We start from the raw sequence: 24,585 nt of genomic DNA, 5'->3' as shown, positions 1-24,585 counted from the left end.
TTTTTCCAAGGTATGACATCATCAGGGGTTTGACTCAGATGCAACACTCCCCAAACCCCGGAGAACATCAGCTTCCATACAGCAACGTGCTGAGATATTAATGAGCTTATAGTTTAACTGATTATATGAGAGCTAATCCGCTGTTTACAAACAGCAGCAGATGGGATTTTACAGGTGAGAAGCTAAACAAACTGGTGTGACGGTTATTGTAAACGGTCCTTTTTTTTAGTCAAATGTTGCAATTGAAATTAAACCTGCCTCTCGGGTTTATTCTAAAACAAAGCAAAAAAATTATTCTAGGAAGCCAGGGCTTTAAGGATTTTATGAACTAATAAAGGAAAGGTAAAGGTAAAGGCAGCTAACTCACCCCTCTCACACGTGCGAGACCAGTAACCAGTGCCTGTGCAGTCGCAGATAAAGCGATTCCATCCTTCTTTGCACACGCCTTTGTTCTTGCACGGATAGCTGTCGCACTGTTTGCCTGGCATCTTGTTGCAGGAAGGTTTGATACCTGCACCGTTCTGGGCCTCAGCGATTTGCCTGATGTCCTTACTGCGACCGTCAATGAACAGGTCCCGAATGCATCCCACATAGCCGTAGTATAGCATGGCAGTCCATAATTCAGTGGGAAGGATAAGGCCGGCCCGGCTTTTTTTGTATAAAAATTTTAGTGAAGGTGAGAAAAAATAATGTGATTTTTAATGTGAAGAGACTATAAACTGTAAACTAAAGTACTGTAAATTACTGCACTGCGTAATCCAGCAGGGTTCAGACTAAGACAATCTGTTGTGTGTCTATCCTGTCCACAAGAGACAAAGATAGGGATAGAAAGACTATCCATAGAGTATGTGATTGAGGGAGAGGGGGGCTACAAGATAATTATTTTCTATTTATGACCTCATGGGGAGTGTGTGAATCTTGTAAAGCGGCGTCCCTCATACAGACACACTGATGTAAACAATGCATCCCATGTGGGGAACCAGGGATCAATGGGAATAATCTCTTCAGAACTGACACTGGTCCAGTCACCCACATGGCTGTCTAAAACCTCGCATTACTGATATCTTACAAGACCTCCCAAGGGCCCTGTGCTATGAAGTGATATGGAGTAGTCGTCGATCGATTCAGAAACAGAGTGCCAGCGATTCAAGGGCCAAGAAAGAAAGAAAGAGGTGAAGGAGGATACAGAGAACGATAGAGGGGATAAAACCTAATAGAAAGTTATGTCAAAGTAGATGTGAAATGAAATGAAAATGTCAGCCTGCTTTGGACTAAATCTGTCCATTATTGGTGACTAACCACTGTGCTTTGTGTTTAAAACTGTTATCATTTGGCTGCAGAGCTTAACGCCTATGGAAAACACACAAGCAATTACAGCATCCGACCGATTTAATAATGAAACAAAGTGGGAGTTCTTCATGTGCTCAGTTAAAAATTGTTTTTAAAATGAGATACAATTTATGGGTAATGTCTTTAATTCTAAGAGCATATTTCCCACATGGAAATCCATTTTAAAGATATTTTTTCTTGAATTTCATTTATAAGTTTAGTCATTTCTTTCGCAAATTAGATTTACAAGGTAATTTTAGATATACAAGGCCAGACCTAAAGGTCTCCTACCTTTAGGTCTATTTCATAAGGCAAATGAAACAACAGCACAACCACAATAGTGGGTTTGCTTTGTGTTCCTAACAAATTGTTTTTCTACCATAAATACTATGGAGTGATTTTGGGTTACTATATATTGAATATTTCCTTTATTAACAGCCATATAATATTCAGCAATGTACACAGAGCAAAAAATAGGCTCTGCATAAAAACACTCATTGTACCTATATTTCTCCTACACTATACTTTAATACTGTAACCTGTTAACATAAGCAACAAACAAGCTAAATAAACAATGAATTACCATAAAAAAAAAAAGAATAAATAAAAATAATAATAATAAAATCGATTAATCACATCGAAAATAAAAGTTTGTGTTAACATAATATGTGTGTGTACTGTGTTTATTTATTTGTATAAATAAATACACACATACATGTATATATTTAAGAAATATTTGTAATAAATATTTATATTTATGTATAATATAAATCATATATAAATATGAATATATATTAACATGCAAATATTTCTTATATATATGTATTTAAATATACATATAAATATACACAGTACAATAACAATAATTATTATTATTATATTTCTAATTTCTATATCTATTGACGTTTAACTTCAAATTTATACAAAGAAACAAATAAGAAAAATCAAAAGCTATCAAATGTGCCAACAATAATAGCTTTACTGCAACACAGAATAGTGCAAACGCTAGTTTAAAAAATTAATTAATTAATTAATTAATTAAATAAAATAGATAAAGTACATAAATAATATATACAATAAAAATTATACTGGATTAAAAAAAAAAAATTAAGGCATTTATTAAATGTGTTCAGCATTAATAGTAATAGGAATAAAGAAGTAAGTGTATTTGTCTGAGAATCCACACACTGACCTGATCTCCCGTCTCGTTGGATGTCCACATGATACCAGGCCCCGTCGTTCACCTTGTTCTGTGTGGCTTTCACTTTGATAGTCCCAGAGCCCATGTCCAGCAGCAGGTACATGCTTCCATCCAGAAGCTCAACTGCAAAAAAGTCCACTTTTGTTTTCTTCTGGCTACGGGCGTCCTTTCTTTCCTGCGGCTTCCCGTGGGTGAAGAGAATAAGGCCGTTTGGTTCGGTGGTACGGAAGTCGAAGGAGATGGAGCCCATGCGTTTGGTGTTCCACTTGGGTAGGCTGATGTAGGACTCGGGCGTCTCGAATGAGATGGGGTCCAGAGTGGCCACGTTCTCGCACTTGAACACCACATCTCCCTGAATCTTCATTTTGGGATCCACAATGCGGGCGAGCCGGGAGAGTTCTAGCCGGATGTCATTGTTTTTGTAAACAACCTGTGTGGATGTAAGCAAAGAATCACTGAATGATGATGATATATGGGATATCTTTATATGGCTTTCGAAAATAATAAATATGAATATGCAAATTATTTTTTTTATGCTGGATGCTGAATAGAGAGTCCAGGAAAGGTGACTTTATTCAAATATGACCTGTGATAATACCAATAGGCCAGGCCACTGCCTGCAAATGACTGTCTCTCAATGGTAATTGACTCGGGCTGTGCTGGCACAAGCATGTGGGTCTGGTTTTCTTGATAACTATGGTAATAGGTTTACAAAGCTGCAATGGCACTTTCTACCACAAAAGCTCGGAAGAAGCAAGTCCTGCCCCCTGCCTGCTTCCCAAATCTGACATTGTGCTCTGGGTCCTAGTGCCTGTCAGTTGAAACTAAGGCTACGTTCACACTGCGAGCCTTAGTGCTCAATTCCGATTTTTTTCTCAGATCCGATTTTTTTGTATAGCTGCATTGTTGTTAAAAATCAGATTTGGGCCACATTTGCCTGCAGTGTGAACGTGGACACCCGGCCATGTGCTCTGAGCAAGTGCTTAGTTTTATCAGAGCTTGAGGCTTACTTTTTTCCCCCAAGGCACACATGCTCTTAAATTGAATTATTTAGAAGCACATTAAAAAACATTATGGGCGCAATGAAAATTTATTCAAATAATGTTTTTGGTTTTTTTTTGTGATCAAGTAATACAAAGAGATATTTAAAAGCAAAATGATTTAACATTTTAGAATGAGTTTTTAAATATTTCTGAATCAAACTATATTTAATAATTATGCAATTACATAACCTTTATGTATAATGCGGGACTTTTAATTATAAGTGCTCAATTCCGATTTTTTTCTCAGATCCGATTTTTTTGTATAGCTGTTCACATTGTTGTTTTAAATGTGGCCAATATCAGATTTCCAGTGTGAACAGGTGGTTCTGAACTGACCCGAATGCGCAAAAGAACGATACGAACAGGGTTTCCAGATTTTCACAACAAAATCCGCCCAATTCTTTCTCAAAACTAGTCCAAAACTAGCCCAATCATGTTCAGGGAGGTAAACATCGCGTTAGTGGGGTCGCGTCAACCCACGAAGTTGAAAAACATCCCGCGGCAACAGAGGAAACAGTAGCCCAATTCCGCAGGGAAAATGTGGATTTGGCAACACTTGCCCAGCGCGCCGTCATACGGAAGTAAACACGGAGGATATAAAGTAAGCGATTATGCGTTTATTTATAGTGTGATCTGCTGCAGAAGCCAGCGAAATTATGTGCAGGCAATATGAAAAAATAAAGACAAGGGTATGACAAAAGAAAGCAGAGTTTTGAAACTTTTATGATACAAGCCCTCATGTTTTGCTTGTAGAGTTGTCACTGTAACACACATGAGTTCTGACACATCACACTTCCACTTATTACCTTTCGCTACTGTCTTGATAACTTTGGGTATGTAAAATGTTTGAAGTGTCTCCCGTCAGCGCGGAATTATGTTTACGGCGATCTAGAGTGACGTAAAAGTCATGACCATTCACACTGCGGTCGCACTGCAAAACATCTGACATGGATCGGATTTAGTACCACATATGGAAGTGGCACAAATCAGAATTGAAAAGATCAGATTCCATGCGGTTTGTGCTGTTCACACTGTCATGACAAAAACAGATCTGAGTCACATGTGAGCAAAAAAAATCAGATTTGGGCCACATTTGCCTGCAGTGTGAACGTGGACACCCGGCCATGTGCTCTGAGCAAGTGCTTAGTTTTATCAGAGCTTGAGGCTTACTTTTTTCCCCAAGGCACACATGCTCTTAAATTGAATTATTTAGAAGCACTTTATAAAATATTATGGGCGCAACGAAAATTTATTCAAATAATGTTTTTTGTTTTTTTTTGTGATCAAGTAATACAAAGAGATATTTAAAAGCAAAATGATTTAACATTTTAGAATGAGTTTTTAAATATTTCTGAATCAAACTATATTTAATAATTATGCAATTACATAACCTTTATGTATAATGCGGGACTTTTAATTATAAACAAGCCCGAAATACAGCGGACTTTTGTTTTGAAATGCCTATACTATTGGCAGCTTTTCAAAAAGATGAGGGAGATAAAATGAATGATGATTCTGGGACTCTTACAACCATCGAAAACATACTGCAACATGCAAACAAAATTTATTTAATACTGTCATAATTCATCAACAGTAGATCATAAGCAATTTATTGGTATAAATGTGCAGTATTCTGAAATGGTGAGCCTGTAGAACATGCAACAGCGCCACGATTTTACTTTTAAATGTGCAGGGCTCATATTTATTTAATGAAATTATAGCCTAAATAATCACATTAGGCTGTTTAGTGATTCCTTTTTTCCATCCCCAAATTTAAGACCTTTTAAAATAATAATTAAGACAATTGATACATCATTTAAGACATTCAAGCCTTTTTATGACCTTACATTTAATAAAACTCCATGGGGATTTTTTTTCTTTTCTTTTTTTCGCACACATGCTCTTAAACACATTTTACAGTTGCAGTAAAATATAAGACTTTTTATGACCTTACATTTCCTAAAACTCAGCAGAGACTTTTTTTTTATTTGCATACACATGTTTCCAAATATATTTTACAGTTTGCACAGATCTTTTTTTGGAGGGGGGGGGGGTGTAAATTTTTAGAACATCACGCTGTTTGTGAGTGCAAGCAATCGACACAAACGCTCCAGCCCTGATATTACAGTTAATCCTGGACATTGCGGGGTGTAAATCAAACATCCTCTCAGGTGCAGGAAGGGCAAAGCGGAATGGAAGGATTGTGTTCTGTTTCTGCAAAAAAGCCACAGAGATATCCAGGCTTTTCTCCTCTGTTGTGTTTCTTATCTGATAGATCATAAATACCATTCTCCCTGAGGGGGATCCATTTCTCAGACAAAGCCATACGTTGGTTCCTCACATCTCATACAAACATAGTTATTTTTCTCCACAAGACTAAAACTGCTAGCTTCAGTCTCTTATTGTTCTTTCAAAAACAGTATTTCTTCTCTGTAAACCATCATGGTGCTGTCAGATAGATTGACGTACACTGGCTCTGTTAAAACTCTAACATCATGAAGAAAAGATTACTTCAGCTGCAGAATCAGAGAAATTTAAAGCACTTATTGCAGCTGTTGTCTAGAAACTGGAGACTATATTATTGAATTCCATGTCTGAAAGACTAGCATGATGGTAAGAGCATGTATAGACTGTTTTTTTTTTAAATAAACTATATTATATCAACTGGAAATTTTGAGATTTACACACACAAACAATATATAGAAATCAAATATATATTTTTAAATAAATACTATACCATTCAAACGTCTGGGGTCAGTACGATTTAGGGCTGCACGATTATGACAAAAATCATAATTGTCGATTATTCCGTTGAAATTGTAATTGCGATTATTAATTACGATTATCACAATTTACATTGAATGATGTTTATACCATTGTTTGAAGCAACTGCATGCCATATTTTTATATGAAAATAAACAAGCTGAAAACACTCAAAGAGAAAAACTTTTATTGCTTTTCTATAGCATTAAGGCTTAAATGTCAACTGTACATTGCTTGGTTTCTTCTTTAAATAATAATAAAAAAAGTAAAAATATGCATGGTATAATGTTATACTAACACAAAAATTAAAACAATGGAAAAACCTTTAAGATAACCTGTAGAAAGAAAAAAACACATCTTAAGCACTAATAACACAAGTGGACTTTGAACGATTAATTGCCGCTTTGAACAATTACGTAATTGTGGCATCTGTAATTGTAATCACGATTAGAAATTCAATTAATTGTGCAGCCCTAGTACGATTTTTTTTTATATTTTTGAAGGAAGACTTTTATGCTCACAAAAGCTGCATTTATTTTACTAAAAATACAGTAAAAAATAGTAATATTGAAAAATATTATAATTTAAAATAAAAAATTTCTATTTGAATATATTTTAAAATGTGTAATTTATTTATATGATGGTAAAGCTGAATTTTAGTAGAACACATTGGAACATCAGATAATCTCTGAACAGAGGATTCTGGGAATGGAGAAAGAGAAAGAGAGAAAGAGATCGTATGCTACACACAGAATCCTCGCAAGCATCTCATAGTCCAAATATGACCTTGAGGACTTCAACATGACTGAAAACTGCCAGACATTGATTAGACGATGATTGCTGTTATTTGTAACATTATCATTTCTATTTATCCTGTCGGTGCATTTTTCATCACCTAAATCAAGTTTCATCTTGCAAATTGTCCACAACACCAGGGGCAGCCTTAGTGTCTGACACAAATTGATACTCTGCAATTTGGTCCGTTCTATGGGCCGACCTCTAAAAAAAACACATAAGATGACAGTATAAATATAGTTATATTTCATTCAATAATGAAAAGTATTGATACAATTATTTTCATTTTATTTTACTGTTTGTGCATTTTGCAAACGTTATTTATTTATTTACTATTACTATTTTCTGACAGTTTTTCTCAGGTTCGGACTATGGAGCAAATACTCGCTTTTTCCCTGTTTTCTGCTTCTGCTGAAAAAATGCCAGTTAAATTTTAATTTGAAGCACAAGGATTAATTCAGTGAAATTATTATAATTAAAATTGCATATTTCTTTGTATTATTTATGCTTATTTGAGAATTGCATTGTTAGATTAGCAATGCAAACTCAGTTAAAATCAATTGGAAGAGATGTTGACCAATACAAACTGCTCACTTGTGAAGTTAAGATGCTGACTAAGTAGACAGTAGGCATGAACTCAGCTTACTAGGTTTTGGAACAGAGTTCATGTCATCTGCAGAGTCCATTCAACATATTGTATTATTGTGCACCTGTGTGTCAATTCTGCTGATGAAATATTGAAAATATGTCTTTCCACAAATCTCCAGTGGATTAAAAGTCTGAAAGTCCGTCTACTCTCACTGACTGCTATGAGCATGAGATAAGCAAAGGCATATTTGCTTGAATTTGAAGCTAAGGTTCTGTTGTAGTGCCCATGCTGTTGAGCTGAGAACTGGAAGAGCGGCTATGCACATTCTCAGGGTCCTCCCCATGCCTGCGGCCTTCTCTCTGCCTGTGCTGGGCCTGTAGTGACACCTGCATTCATCATCCACAGCTGTCTGCTTCTACTATAAATCTCTGCCTACAGTGCCTACCCACCACTCTCAAGGAATTAATAGCCCCCAGGTCAAACTGGAAAAAACTTGGAAATGAGTATAGAATATTCACTAGTCAAGCATGCCAGGTGGCCCTTTGTGGATGTTTTGCATGGGAGCTCGGGGCAATGAGGTGCAGAAGGGTCTAGATAGCCTGGTTGGACATGGTATAACAGGTCAGGGCTTGCGCAGCCAAACGTTTGACTATCGGCATAATGGCATCTGGTCTGGTTTGCAGCTTATTTAACTTATATTATTGTTAGTTTTGTTTTGTTCAAACCTCTGCTAGACCACAGTTCATTTGCATACACTGTATTAAAATGTAATTTTCCTCACAAGCTCAACAGTCTTGAACCAAATGCTAATGCTAATTAGCATGCTAACATGAGAAGCATCTTCACTTTCACAAACAACTTAGCCACATGACCTATGGGGAAATCTGTTATCAGCTCATGGCTGCTAGCCATTTAAAACAGACTATCTAAAAAGTCGTCTTAAAGAGATGGGAAAAAAAGTGAAACTTTTGTCATAATTTACATGTCATTCCAAACCGATAAAGCCCTCTTTTGTGAATAAAATAAGATATTTTGAAGAATTTGGTAATTAAACAGGTTTGGTTACCATTGACCTCCATATAATGGACCATATAATTTAATTATTATTAAATAATAATATAAAATAGAAATAAATAAATCTTAAAATCTGTTATTTTTCTATTATTTATATACTATATTATTTATATTATTATACTAATTATTTATATGCTATTGTAGAATTTATTAACATTTTGAATTGGCTATTTTTAAATTGTAAGTTTTAAAAGTTTTCAGTTAGTTTAACATTTCTAATTTTTAGGATCCCCCCCGCCCCCAACAACACAGCTCAAAATATGTATGTTCCACAGACATGAGGGTGAGTAAACGATGACAATTTCTGGATGAACCATGACTTTAATTGATGTTTTGTTTTATTTCATCAACATATTCTAAAATATCCTACATATTCCTTTCATTTGAACACTAAATGACTGACACAAAAGACAAAGACCACTCCTGCTGTTTCAGGCTAGCCAGTATTCCAGTTCTGAGCTTTTGCCAAATATTAACAGTCCTGCGGTGCTTACCGAAACAAATCTGCTGGATAGAGGATGGGAGAGAGCGAGTGTGAGATGGAGAGAGGCTGGGTCAACCTATCTATCAGAACTCTCACATCCATAGAGCGGTGCTGGCTCTGGAGCAAGTGTCCAGAGAGCAGGGACAGTTTCATCCAGTCTGCCCAGCAAAGTGACAAATGACAGTCACCATGCGCACATCCTGGAAACTGGTTGTGATGGCGGAGCACAAAGGAAGGGAGCCACAGTCCAGCTCAGCAGTGGAGGCTGCTCAGTATTCAGTCATTAGTGCTGGCAGACCCCTGTGCAGCCACACGCCCTGCCATACCCTGATTACTGCCCTTCACGCTCAGCTTGAAAGACGGACACAAGGCAGCTCTGAGGAAGCCTGCAACTATCTATACAATACTCTGCTTCATTTGAAGAAAGAGAAAGAAATTTGTTGTTATTTGTGCTATTGTGTTATTGTTATTTGAGCTAAAAAACAGTCATCCATCCTTTTATTTTGAAAAAAGCTGTGGTCTTACACAAATTATTAATTGAGTGCATATTCTTGTGATTTTATGTATTAAAACCAATTTTTGCATCCTCTGTCCTATATACAGTAAATAGATAAAAGCAGTGTTAAATGTGTATGTGCATTACCCTTTCCACAACATGACTGCAGTAAGCATCTTGTGCCACAGGGTGGTACACTCTACAACACCACTGTCTACTTCTAATAATAGTTACTATCACATGACTTTAATAGAACAAAAATACCCCAGAGCAGGCAAAATGTGTAGTGAATAACAGTAAAATAAAAGGAAATTAATATAAAACAATAAATATTAAATATATAATAATATTAATATTATAAATAATATAAATATCATAAATATAATAAAAACAAATTATAAAATTTGATTTTTCTGAAAGAAAAATGTTTTTTAAAGTTTTTTTTTTCTTTTTGCATGTTCTATGTATGTATAACTAGGCTTATAATTAAAAGGAGTAGAATATACAATAACTATATCAGAAAAAACAACAACAGATGAATGCATTACACATTTCAGTGACAAAAATGTCATTTTTACTTCACAAAAAGTAAGAGCACAGCATTAGTAAGCTACTGTGAACATAGTAATTGCAAACACAACAAAGTCTGGACATTTTAGGTTGAATTGAACCCAGCTAAAAATGCAATATGGCAGTCTTGAGGTCATGTCATCCTGACCAGATCGTTGATAGTCTCATGCCATATTACAAACCCCATGTGTCTGAGCGGCCACACGTGATCCATAACAACTACATAATTTTCAGCTTCCACATCAAATGTGAGGTTTTAAAAGCTGAGAGGCGTATAAAATTACTTTTCATCCTTGGGCTCAGACTATGAGAAAGAGTGTGAGGAGGAGGTATCTATCATTATGGCCACTCTTGGGTGGGTGAAGGATGTATAAGTCCTGCTATCTCGTCTTGAGCAGCTCTTAGCATCCAGTTCACCTATCTAGCAAAGCAGTGTTATGTAAGCGTTCGCTATATCGCAGCACACATGAGACTGATTACTGTAATCTCTGACATGGGTGGCAGTTTTTTCAAAACTCAGCACAGTGAAGAGGGAATGAAATTAGTTTTTTACGCAAACGCAGTTGTTGCAGGTTTTTAGCCCTGCGATAGGAGGGCCGGTCTGAGATGGAAACGGCAGTGATAGCTTGATGGTGGGTCATTAAAAGATAGCAGGCTGCTGTAGCACTCACTGCGAAAAAGGAGGTTCTGTTGTCTGCTGTTTGTTCAGCATGAATTAATGGAGGATCTCGCCAGCAGCCGTAAAAACAGAGTAATTGCCTATTTCCAGCTAAATTAAAGATCAGTCCATTTACTGATAATGTTATCCAGACTTGACAACGGAGGAATGTGGAAATGAACAGCTGATCGAAGAGAATGACGTCTAACTTCTGCAAACAGTATAATGGCTCTTAGAGGGTGAATTGAAAGCAAAAACAAAACCTGTCTGGATCATATTTCACCTCAAAAATCAAAGAAAAAAAAAACTTTTTGAAACTTTTTTTAGGACTAAGATGGCTTGCATTGTGACAATTTTCATGAAAAGGTTTTTCAATATCATTACTGCATTTATATTACATTTACCACAGTCAATTCTTTTTTGTCTTTTGATGAAAACCTTCCTTAAATTAGGTTTTTAATTTATTATAACTAAATTACAAATAACAATAGATAAATAAATAACAATAAAAATAAATAAAAAAGAATGGCCCTACAAATAGGATTTATTTTCTTTATTATTTTTTTAAATTAAGTGGTGAAATGTGACATTTTAATTTTACATTTACAGATGTCTTCATGTCCAACTGTTCAGCAGAATCTCTTTGGGGTTCCCTTTTTGAGAATGCTGCATATCATTATGCAAAGTCTCATCTCATCCAATCACCCTAGCTTCTTCTCTGGCCTGTGGAACCTTAATCAAATGATTCACCACAACTGAAAGGTCCAATTAAATACGCCTGAAACAATTTCGCATCTGGGCAAAAAGCGAATTTCATTAGAGAAACACACCACGGGTTACGATGTCTGCTCTATCCTTTTCACAAGATAAGCTGTACTGAATCTATTATTCTGCTCGGACGGTCTATTCAAACTTGTTCCCTCTCATTCCAGACAAGGACATGGTGATATGATGCATGTCGTTGAAAGAGTGAGGTTCGTCCAGACCACCTACCTCTTTCAGGCAACCCATAAAGTTGTTGCTGACAGGAGACCCAGGTAAGTCTGCTGTGCTTGGACTTCCTCCGACGTAGAAGAAATCATCTGATCCCAGCATTGTGTAGTCCTCCTGTGTATAGCCTGTTGTGGTCAGGATGCCGTCCACGGATATTGTCACCTGATTGAGAGGAATGACAAAAGGAGAGGGGAAAATCCATTCATGAACATCATGGCTGTGACGGCCGCTCGACCAGGAATAGGTTAGCTTCGATCTTGCTGGTTTGTTGACAGTCTTTGATTGTGTACCAAAGACCTGCACTTCAAGACTTTTAGTAGGCCATTCTTGTCTAGTATTCATAGGCTTACAAAGGACAGGTAAAGAAAATATTTTTCCGGTATATTTTCTTTATCTTTGATGGTGTTAGAAATGGTTTTCTGGTTTGGGACGTTAGTTTGAGGGGTTAATGTTATGTAACAAACTATAGACAAATTGCTTGTTTTTAGTTCAAATTCTGTGCACACTGGGTTAGTTGAGTTGGTTTGGATGCATGCATCCAAAATGAGCTAATACTACCACAAATGAGCATGCAACACAGATGGTCTTTTTCTGATAAAACGTTAATAGTGACATACAACCACTGCAAACATGGAATCATGCATCTTCTTCAAGCCAAGACAACATGCAAGAGGAAACAGCACATATGAGACCAAAGCAAAAGCTACAGTATGAGGGGTAATGAGGGAGGACACAGGCAGTCATGACCTACACCACAGTACAGACAGGACAGGATACTTGGCAGATGGTGGGTTGCTCAGACAATTTTTTTGGTGTTAGTAACACAAGGGCTGATCCAGCATGAATGGGTCGGCGCGGCATGTGCAAACAACTGGAATCAACTGTCAGAGCTCCAGTGCTGAAATAGTTTTTTATTCTTTTATTTTCATACTATTGTTTTCATCGCTTTTTTGTTTTGGAAAGCTTCTGCCAGTTTTTGACAGTATTTGATTTAAAAAATTTAAAATTTAAAAGAAAAGAAAAAAAGGGCTTCTTAAACAGATGAAGCCTTCAAAAACTAAAAAAGGGCCAAAGAGGAAGTTCAAAGAAAGAAAGATAGAAAATGTCAGTAAAGCTGTGGTGAAAAATGGGATGAGGACATTTGAAATAAAAAAGGAAGAAATCCCCGAAATACAAACCCCAGTCTGTTTATTTTTTTATGAAGCCATGAAACCCCAAAAAAGAGAAAGAAAGAGGGCCAGGAAAACACATGGTAAACCCAAAAAAGGACAATAAGAATGATATCTACCAGACAATGTAGTTTGTTTACCATAGCGTGTCCAATACCTGAATGCTTTGAGAAAAGGGGGAAGAAAGGAAATTAAACAATGAACAAAAGGGTTGTTAATAAAATGAAATAAACTGAAATGAAGTCATGATGAGTAGCACATTAGTTTAGGTTCTGGTTAGTAAATTAAAGACTCTAGTCAATGGTTCATGAGTGGTTAGTCTGGGTCTGAATAAATGTCATCCACAGACAAGCAAAGCATATGAGTGAGAGTAAGAAAAGGTGGAAAAGAAAAAGAAACCGCAGATTCTCCACAGAGCCTGTGGCATTTCACTTTTGTAAAGGCATTGCTCTTGTTGGCAAGATCTTAAAGTGCAGACTCACTTCCAGAATATATTTTTCACCAATAATTCAATTTTTTTCTGTCAAAACACATTTAGCTTTGATTTTTAGGTCCTTTCTAACGTAATGTTTCAGAACGTGTTGTTTTCTGCTACAACCGTGAATTCTGACCTCTATCTAGCTGCCTCTTTGTTGTGATTCATTTGGTTTTTGACTTTCCTCGGGCAATTGCATTAGGTAATTCTAATGCATGTTCTTGGCGTGATAGTAAAACAACTATTAAACAAAGTGAAAAAAATTTCACAGTCCTAGTGGATCAGAGCTGAAATAGCTAGTGCTTGTGGGCACTCACGCCTCTACACACGCCTGCGCAAAAAGCGACATCCTTTCACTCCTGAGGGGCAAAACCAGCCTAAATATTTACATATTTTAAAATGCAGCGGCGGAGTGATTTAACAGTTCAACAAAGATTGGCTGTGGGTAAATGGAACGGTTGAGGTTGGTTGGAGCCTCTCCCCGCTGCCCTGATAAGACAGACTATTTGGAGAAGTGAGGTGAACATCTAGAGGGGTGAGAGAGACAGCCTCTTGAAGCCATCGCACTGCTGATAGCTTCAGACAGAGGTAAATGCCTGAGGAGGCAAAACATGAGGCAGTGTAGAAGAACTCAGAGAAGAAATAGTTGCGTTAGCATCTCAAAGAACTTAAAATAACCGAAAATGCTAATTTAAACAATATACAATAGCATTTAGCTCTGAATTAGATCAGAAAACATAAAATTACAACCGCTTTAGCATTACCTGTCTGAGGTTGCGTGTGACCTTCACGTCATGCCAGGCGTTGTCGTTGAACTTGCCATTGACAGGCTCGACAATGGCCTCGAAGGCTCCGGAACCCAAGTTGATGACCAATGAAACGGCCCCATCTTTCAGGGCCAGGTTGACATAGTCTGCTGACTTGCCGGTGTGTAGGATAAGGCCATTTCTTTGCCAGGTCTTGAAGGACAATGTGATCTCATCGCTGCTGCTCTGGATGGGATTCTGAGACAAGTCGTAGCAGAAGTACTCAGAACCTCGGAAAGTGGCCACGTTCTCTTCTCGTGCTATAAGAGAGGAAAAAAATGGGGTTAGAACTTCCTGAAACTAAACATACCCAAATATACGAGCTCTGAAAGTTTCCTGAGATTGACCACTGAAGGAGTGCAATTAAGGTCAGGCCAGATGACACAAAATGAGACAAGATGACACATAGCCAAGTGTGGGCAGCAATCATATGAGTCATAATCACAAAAGTTGCAGTGCCCTCCAATCCATCAACATCAATATTGGTTAAACTCCTCAAACTATGACAATATGCCTGATCCATGAGATCATCCAGAGATGATACAGATGCTGCATCTGAAGTGGCATTTAGATTTATTTCCGCAGACTGTTTAATGCGACTCAGAGGTGGGATGAATGCATATATACTGCATAAATAATACTAACATCATTAAAACAACAATTCTGATATTATTGTAGACAATGCATTTCATACACCTCTATTTAAAAATACAGTAAAATAGAACACAAAGCATAGTTCCTAATAACATCCTATAAAGTCAATAAAATGGGATGCTACCCATTTTACTGCAGTACATATTTCACAGTGAAACATGTTATTATGCAAGAAAAAAATGTAGGGTGGGACTTGAATTTTATCCATGAGGTTTTGATTGGATCAAGAAAAACGGTCTCTATATGACTGGTGGTTAATGGGGAGGAGTTGAAAAAAATTTTTGGTGACATCAGCTGAACAAGAAAGTTTTCAGAGGTGGAAGATGAAAGATTTCAGAGGTGGAAGATGAAAGATTATGAGGAGAAACTTTGATAACAGCAATTTTATATCAAGTTAACTTAAAATGTAGTTTTAGTGATTGCATGCCAAGATCCCATTGGTCATTGTAATTCAGAGTAGATTATCTACTGCATCCACACTTATGGAAATAAGTTCACTCCTGGTCCCTGTGGTCCCCAGGCCATTAATCACCAAGCTATGCTGATGTGGCTCAGAGGCGGCAAAAATACACATATCTAATGGAAAGTTCCTCAAAACCAACACTGGACATCATTTACATCAGGCAGCCAGAGAAGGGCCTCAGCACTAATGGCATCATTGATTTATCAGTGCTTCACTTGGGCCACCATGGGATCGATATATTCTCTGGCTAAATGTTGACAAAACACTCACACGTCCAAGTCTATGCTCCACCTCAGCGATCAGCATTAGTGGATGTAGCATGTGTTTTAACTGACCGGGTAAAGACATCTTGACCTGTTTTTCACTGGACTAAGGGAGCCTGAGCGGACTGCAGGGTTGCAGAGCAGATTTTCTCATCAGGGCTGGTGCTGGTGCTCAGCTGTGATACACTTCACATGGTAATAAACTCATGGTTAAGAACGGAGCAAACTGACTGACGGTGGAACATATTGGAAACACATGGGACCCTGATGCAGCTGGTGAACACCAAAAACAAAAATCCACTACTTCTGTGCAGTCAGAGAGACGATTCAGATTGTATCGCTCATTACAAGGCTGAAAGAAACAGATTAATGAAAGATGACTGGATGGATAGTGGGAAAGAGTTTTGACCAGCAGGAGAGGGTGGTGTATCATCCATGGGTCAAAAACTGGCATTTAGATATACTTGGCTACTCGTAGTGCAAATCCCACACTGCTGAAGAGACTTTCAATCCATTAATATTTGGCTAGACTGTACAGGAAAAATAAAGAGAGCTTAATGTTTAGCCTGTGGAGATTACTGGACCGTGCCAAAGAGGGTCAAGGAGTACCCTAGCATCGTTCAACAAAACAGGTCTTCACAGGTCTTCTCATAAAATTCAGACCCACTCTACATTGTTAGTCCCCTTAGTGTTCATGACATTCACAATTGAATATAAATGTAGTATAAATAATATTAGCAGCCGACACCTTTTCTCCCTACTCCTGACTGACTTGGCGTGGTAACCGCATCCCTGAGATCCTGCCACACCGTTAAAGAGCCTAGAGAGAGTACTGATCAATTATTAATTAAACAGAGTATTGTTTTTACTAAAGACACTTCCACATTACTGCCAGATGTTACCCTGCACAATCATCTTAAGCTCTGAATACTTAATAAGAGTCACCTTCCCATGCTGATATGATGTGGGATCACACACTGAGCAAAGTGGAAGATGATACATTAGGGGTGGCTGTATAAATAAATAAAAAAAATTCTAGAATCAAAATAAATGAAGAACACTTTCATGAGTTTTGGGTCAGTAAGATTTTTTTTAAAAATGTTTTTTTTTTTTTTTTTCGAATACGTTTCACACACCAAGGCAGCATTTATTTGATCAAATACAGCAAAAACAGTAATATTGTGAAATATTATTACAATTTAAAATAACAGTAACACTTTACAATAAGGTTACATTTGTTAACTATATTTAACGCATGAACTAACATTAACTAACAATGAGCAATACATTTGTTACAGTATTTATTAATCTGTTAATTTTAGTTAAAGAAAATACAGCTATTCATCGTTAGTTCATGTTAGCTCAGGTCCAGTTAATAACATTAATAGTCAACTTTTGATTTCAATAATGTATTAGAAAATGTTGAAATTAGCATTAACTAAAATTAATAAATGCTTTTGAAGAATGTTCGTTCATGTTAACTAATTTAGTTAACTAATGTTAACAAATGGAACCTTATTGTAAAGTGTTAGCAAAACAACTGTTCTATTTTAACATATTTTAAAGTGTAATTTATTCCTGTGATGGCAAAGCTGAATTTTCAGTAGCCATTACTCCAGTCTTTAGTGTCACATGATCCTTCAGAAATCATTCTAGTACGCTGATTTGGTACTCAAGAAACATTTCTTATTATTATCTGTGTTGCTGCTTAATATTTTTGTAGATTACATCCATTTAACCTTATATTTTAAATACATTTTAACACTTAATAGGCTAAAGTTCAAATTATCAGACTATGGTTTTGTTTATTATTTAACAAAACATGATCAATCTTATAACTTGTGGCTGCATTGACAGCATTAATTATTTTTAACAGTCCATATCTAAGACCCACCAAACAGTCCTATTTTTCTAAGCTCTAATATACATAAAGAGACAGAAAGAGAAATCTCATTGCCAGACATTTGGCCAACAGAATGAAGTGATCTGCTTCCACAAGCTATGTGTTCATTAATTGAATACATTTTTCAACATGTCAATATTTTAGTTAAGGATAATTAGAAGACAGTACACATAGTATACAGTATGTGGGATTCAATACCGGCCTTGCAGAAAATCCAAATGAGATTAAAATACCGAATAGCTACCATTTATTCATTCCTTTGTATTTGTTTTTAAACTTCCTCGTTTATAAAGTTTCCAGCCTATAATAAAGAACTATCGCACAGACTACTGTGAACAAAAACCTGAGCACAGAAGCACATTTCTCACAGTTTCTGTCTCACTGCAGCACTCTTTTCAAAACAAACCTTATCTGTATAGATTTTTAATGAAAATCCTCAAGGGGGCAAAGGTACTTAATCTCCTCTATAATGGAGAATCCGACAGAAAGGAGGGGTGAGGTTACAGGCTGTGTGCGAGATAGTAAACGTGCTGAATTATGAAATCTTAATGAAAACATCATTATTAGTCAAATCGGCACCAGGGACAGAGATTCTTATCGAGTCATAATTGCAATGGTCCGCTAAATCTTTTTCCCTCCACTACACAGAGACGGATGGTGGTGGTTTGGTCAGAGACGTGCTCATGCGTAAAGGTGTCAGAGGCCCATGAGTGGAGAAAAGTAGTGTCGTTAGAGAAGCCATTAAATCCAGCATGCTTTGGGGAGGAGACCATTACAGGGTGAGAGCTCTCAACCTGTCAATCACATGTGAGAGGATGCAGGCAACTTTGACCAATTGGCCTCTCAGCTCCAAAGAACAAAACTGGCATTTGCCACATAGTGCCCTCCACAGAAATATAGCCTCCAATGACAGACACAGATGGAAATGATTAAAGCCCGACCGATATATTGTTTTGTCGATATTATCGTCCGATATGAGCCTGTCGCAGATATATCGGTATTGGCGAATATGCTGATATGCCGCCGATATTAATTTTTTGGGGGCATATAACGCAGATTAAATGCTTCTGAATAGTGTAATTACTTAGTTTATCCAGCAGAGCGCACTCCATTGTTTGCTACTGGCCACCCAGATCAGTGTAGTGTAGAGATGCGCAGATTAGCTCAAACTTCACCGGAGTCCACTGCTTCAAATTATCCGCCCACCACCCACCCGCACCTATATTTGATCGTCACATTACAATGATTCTAATTCTTAGTTTTGCATAATGATATGATGAATGGATGGTTAATTTTTAACAGCAGATTCAGTGATGTTAGAGACTAGAGCTGATCAGCGCATCACGGCACACGTCGGCGGCGCATTGAAGCCTGTGTTATGGCCATCAGAGCTGATCGCGGCCACTCCGTCAATGCTGGTGTTTATACCGGCCGCACCGCGGCCCAGAACTCATGCTTATCACATCGGTCAAATCACATCGCGACTATTCGCGAGAATTGCTATTGTATTTTGCCACGCCGCTCGTGTCCAGTGTAGAATAGAACCCATTATAATAATAATAATCAGTGATGTTGTCTACACTGGATGCAGTAAACTGATGCCTCGTTCCATTTATGACGTGCTGGCACTAAGTTCAAATGATTTTCAATCGCTTTGTCGCATTCTTGACACGGTGTCAAGCATAGTTTGTCGGTACAGTCAGTAACGTAGCAGATTGAAAAGTTAAGTATCTTTCTGCAGTCCAATAGACGGCAGTGCGGTGGTGGCTTGAGTCTGTTGAATGGTGATTTAACGCTACGTTGTCACCTAGTTGGAGAGACTCAATGCTAAGTAAATAAACAACAATGTCCCCGTCTTTTACTCTTACAATGAGCTTATCATATTCGTTTGCTACATTAGTAGGGCGCTATGATTTCCGCGATGCTGAAAACATGGAGAGAATCGCGGAATCCAGTCATAAAAACGGAATTTACTGTATAACGCAGAATTTGTCTTATTTTTGATGAATAAATAAAAAAACAGGTCAGTACGCCTATGTTTGTCACATCATTATAAGCGTTTGATCACCACATTTGAGTTATCATTGCAAAAATATGTATATGTATTCTGTTTATGTAGGCTATATACTATATTCTACATACAGTACCATTCAAAAGTTTGGACACACGAATGGACTTTTGACTATACTGTACTATAATATAGCCTACACATAAAGGATATCGGCCGATATATCGATATCTGTCTTTTTTTACTCCCTAATATCGGTATCGGCCCCCAAAAAACCCATATCGGTCGGGCTCTAGAAATGATAATGACTGTATCAGAGGTGGTGACATTATATGAAATTATCTGAAGGGATAGTTCAACCAAATCCGAGAATTCGGTCATCATTTACACATTTACTGCATTTCATAATGTGACATCTTCAAGTGAAACGGAATATTCAGACGTACAGATGGTCGTATCAAACCCAGTGTAAGAATGACGTAATGTTTTGATTGTGGAATATGGAGCAAGTGTGTGTGATCGTGCCCGATTGTGTGTGTGTGACGTGCCTAGCTAGGACAGGAGTAGTTGAGAGATAGGTGAATATTCAGTGGGAAATAAAGCAGAACAAGACTTAATATTACCCATTCAGTATTTGATTGTTTCGTGAAAAAAATATTTCTCCTGGCTCAAACTGCCTTGTTGCCTTGTCAGCAGAAAAGTTTGAGAAAGTTACATTTTGATGAAAGATTAGATTTCTTTTTTTCCACAGATGAATTATGTATAACAAGATTAGGGACATTTTACAAAAATTTCATAAACATGATCAAACTTTCAAGGTCTGAAGAAACTGCTGAAGAAAAAAATTATTGCAACACTGTAAAAATTATTTTTCTAAGTTGTAAATAAAACAAAGTTTACTAGAGTATGCTTTACAAGAAAATACTATCTCAGTCTTCCTAAGTCAATGTTACTTGTCATTTCTTTATAATTAATAGTAAAATTTACTAGCAATTTCTTAGAGAAAATTGATTCTACAACTTGTTTCATCACCTTGTTTCATTTTATAGCACTTCATACAAAAGAGATTGATTCCAAGAAGCTTGTATTTTTTCATTGCGTTACACAGAATTTGCTTAACCTTGATCAGAAAAAAATAAAATGAAAATATGCACACAAAACACACAAAAATTATTTTTGATGATATGTTATGCACGAAAACACTCGAATAAAGATGCTTGTTCTAACATCAAGCTTCATCTTAAAAGTGACCAAAAGATGAGCACATTCTTGCAATAGAGTACATAATTAGAGCTAATCAATCTCCCTCAGTCTCTCTCTCTTCATCTGTCAACTGAGGGCAGTGTTAAGGCTAATCTGTCAAATGTCATGCCCCTTACCATAGCCGCCTGCGAGCTTCAGTGTAAATATTGCGTCAAAATCAAATCAATTCGTCGGTATTTGTGATATCACAAATCCCGGAAAATATGCGTTGTAGTCCAAACGAGTTGTTCGTTGTAGTTTTTGAAAAGTGATTTCTGTTAAATAAAATATCTTGAATTGGACTTTGAGCTTTGTAACTTTGCAGATCTTTTTTATGCTCAAACAGCAACATTACAGACTAACTAAAGTTGAAAAAGTGAAAAAGCATAATAGCACCCCTTTAATTTTAACTTCTTGTTTATTGAAATACTATTGTATAAAATCAGTGTCACATTGCAATCGTGTTGATATTCAGGGAAACATCATGGCAGTATAATGTTGCATACCTAAATCATATTTTGTAAATATCTTTTTTTTTCTACCGCAGTATGCAACTATAAATTTCTGGTGTGAGAAATATGTGAGACTGACCGGCCGGTCACCGATCCTGTCATGATCCTGCCCTCTTTGCTTTGTCTGTTTTGTCATTGTTTAATGTTTCCTTGTTTGCGTTGTGTGTGAGCACATGGCTCTGTCTTTGTTGTTGTCTGCCATGTGCTCCTTTCGTCCTGCCTCCTTGTTTCCGGTTGCCACACCCCCTTGTTTAGTCCTCGTTAGTCTGAGTGTCGTTACCTGTCCCTCTTGTTCTCTCCTTGTTTGTCTGAGTGTTCCCACCTGTTCCTCGTGTTCTTCTCTCCTTTATATTGTGTTCCCTTCCTCCCGTGTGTTGTCAGTTCGTTATTCCTGATGCATCATGAGTGTGGAGTAGCTGCGGAGTGGTGAGGAGTGTCTGGCTACCTTTGCTTACCCCGGCCTCCAGCTTCACTGCCTTCACTGCTCTCTGGCGGTCTGCCATCCTGGACTGGATTCAGTGGTCGTACACCCAGGCCTGCCTGTCTACAAGTCATTCCCTGCCTAGTGTTTGGACTGTGTTCACTCCTCTCCTCACCATCTCTCGTCTTGTCTGCAAGTCTGTCTAATAAATCTGTTAACACTCACTCTGCATTTGAGTCCTTCCTCCAGATCCGTGACAGATCCGGGCCGGTCATGCGAAAAATCGGCTAATTCCGTTGACTGGCCGGTCAATCGGTGCATCTCTAATTAGTGGTCGACCGATATGGTTTTTTTGACTGCCGATATCTTGGAAAGCAGGGTGGCCGATATAATTATGTATTTTAATTCATATTTAAGAAATTTGAAAATGGATTAAAAATAAACATGTAAAATAAACATACTCTAGAAGACAAAGTGTTTTTCATAAATATTTAATAAAAATATAATTAAAAAGTAAACACTGTAACCAACAGGGCACTCAGTATTCTGGGAAGTTTGTGTGCATTGGTTTAAAGTTTGTCGATCGCGCATCTCCAGTGAAGCTCAACTCTTCTCCTGTCCGTATTCAATTCACATGGACCATATGACCGACCGTCACACAGAGAACACGCAATCATGCAAGTCACATGCACACTTCACAAGATCTCACAACTGGATCTGACTAAGTTTGCAAGGTTTGTGAAATTAAATGTTCATTAGTCATTCAAAAATTTGTTTAAATTATATAAATGCATATTTGCAGAATGCTGACGGCAAACGAGAAAGTATTATAATGTTTGTCTTTCTATTACTAATAATATAAAAGCAATCGTTATAATACTTTTTGTATACATTTTAATTCCTTTGTTTAACCGTTCTATCTGATTATTAGACAGACTTCTATCCGTATTAGACAGAACAAGAGGGAAAATGTGAGCACTGTGTGTTCAGGCACTGCCGTTCTCAGCGCCGTCAAAATAAAAGTCCTGCCTAGAACGCATCGGCCAAACAGGAAAACTTATATCGGCCTTGGCGATATATCGGTCGACCACTAGACATAACTGGATGGATTCATTTTATAATTTAGAAAGATTAATTTTAACTTTATCCATCAGAAACAGGAAGTTCATCAGCAGAAAGGAAATATAATGTGCAATGGTAAATTGGTCTCTCTGCTAAAGGCTCAAAAGGCTTTATTTTCTCTTAATGCTTTTAATGCTTTATTGCTCATAATGTCCCTTAATAATCATCATCATTAATCTGAGCAGACAAGCATGAAAGCTCTGGTTTCGACTGTCGGTTATTCAAAACTTCCTGTAAAAACACATACGACACACAAAAATAGTGCCTAAAACTTTCCCCACTTCCTCGATAGATTTTTTTTTATTGGTCTTATGGAGTATTCTAATTTGTTGAGATAGTGAGTTGGTGGGTTTTTGTTAAATGTGAGCCAAAATCATCACAATTAAAAGAAAGAAAGACTTAAACTACTTCAGTCTGTGTGCATTTAATTTATTTAATACACGAGTTTCACAATTTGAGTTGAATTACTGAAATAAATGAACTTTTCCACGACATTCTAATTTATTGAGATGCACCTGTATATAAATAAATATTCATACAATGTTGTAATTTGTGGCCAACTAATATTTAATTAATTGTAGTAAAAAATATTTTTAACACTTTTAATATAAATATTTACAATATTTTATATATATGGTTGTATTATTATACACGCACACACACATATATTTTGTATTAATATTTAGTTGTGTCCAATATTTTGCATTATTTTCTAAAACAAACCCTGTTACTCTAGTGATGAGAAAAATAATACATGGGAAATAAACTTATGAATCGTCACATCACTATTTTGCCTGGTCAAGTCAAGTCAAGCCATGCCAAGCCATGTCTGTGTTTATTGTTTACCTGCTCACTTTTGGGATATAATAAAACTGCACTTGGGTTGTCACAACACTCGCTTCCAGTGGACAATTTATTACACTTTTATGAATCACTAAAAAGCTGTACTTGGTCCCAAACTAGCCATCTGATGTGATGTCACCAAGTGATCCATCTGAGTGTTAACTACGTCCTTCCTCCAAACACTGCTAAAAAAGAAAAAGAAATTATAAGAGGTTCAGAGTGCCTGAAATAAGACTTTTAGACCCTATTTTGTACGTTTGTCCTGGAAAGTGCCATTTGCTGATCTAAGTTTGTGTTTGAATTTCCCTCACTGAGAGAACATTCTGAGTAGAAGAGGCCTGCCGCAGTCCGTGTTCAGCTTCAATGGCTCGCACCTCCCTTTTGCAGCTTTTAGCTTCTACTATTAGCTTTCTCTCTCTATTTCTCCATGTCTCTCGGCCTGTCTGCCTCCCCGCTGGTGTCTGGGTGCCAGTCTGCCTGTTACAACCACTGGGTAGAAGAATTAAAGGGTTAGTTCACCCAAAAATGAAAATCAGGCTGCGTTTTACTCACCCCCGAGGCATCCTAGGTGTATATGACTTTCTTTTTTCAGACGAATCCAGTCGGAGTTATATAAAAAATTGTCTTTGATCTTTCAAGCTGTTTAATGCCACTCAGCGGGTGTTGCATTGCTTCAGTCCAAAAAAAATCGCCCATCCATAAAAAAAAA

The 24,585-nt window shown here is 37.1% G+C and overlaps 1 protein-coding gene across 1 annotated transcript in view; it reads right to left on the bottom strand.

Annotated features, from left to right (window-relative positions):
- Positions 1 to 24,585, bottom strand: part of LOC107751785 (neurexin-3a) — a 307,078-nt gene that overhangs the window by 221,511 nt on the left and 60,982 nt on the right. The window contains exons 6-10 of the mRNA XM_016567557.1: positions 14,404 to 14,705; positions 13,284 to 13,328; positions 11,996 to 12,157; positions 2,518 to 2,960; positions 368 to 648 (exon numbers count right to left, since the gene is read on the bottom strand). Coding sequence (XP_016423043.1) covers positions 368 to 648; positions 2,518 to 2,960; positions 11,996 to 12,157; positions 13,284 to 13,328; positions 14,404 to 14,705 — 1,233 coding nt within the window. The remainder of the gene's footprint in view (positions 1 to 367; positions 649 to 2,517; positions 2,961 to 11,995; positions 12,158 to 13,283; positions 13,329 to 14,403; positions 14,706 to 24,585) is intronic.

This window comes from Sinocyclocheilus rhinocerous, unplaced genomic scaffold (assembly GCF_001515625.1).
Source record: "Sinocyclocheilus rhinocerous isolate Xijiao unplaced genomic scaffold, SAMN03320098_v1.1 scaffold993, whole genome shotgun sequence".
Lineage (NCBI taxonomy): Eukaryota > Metazoa > Chordata > Actinopteri > Cypriniformes > Cyprinidae > Sinocyclocheilus > Sinocyclocheilus rhinocerous.
This window is presented reverse-complemented; position numbering and strand designations above follow the sequence as displayed.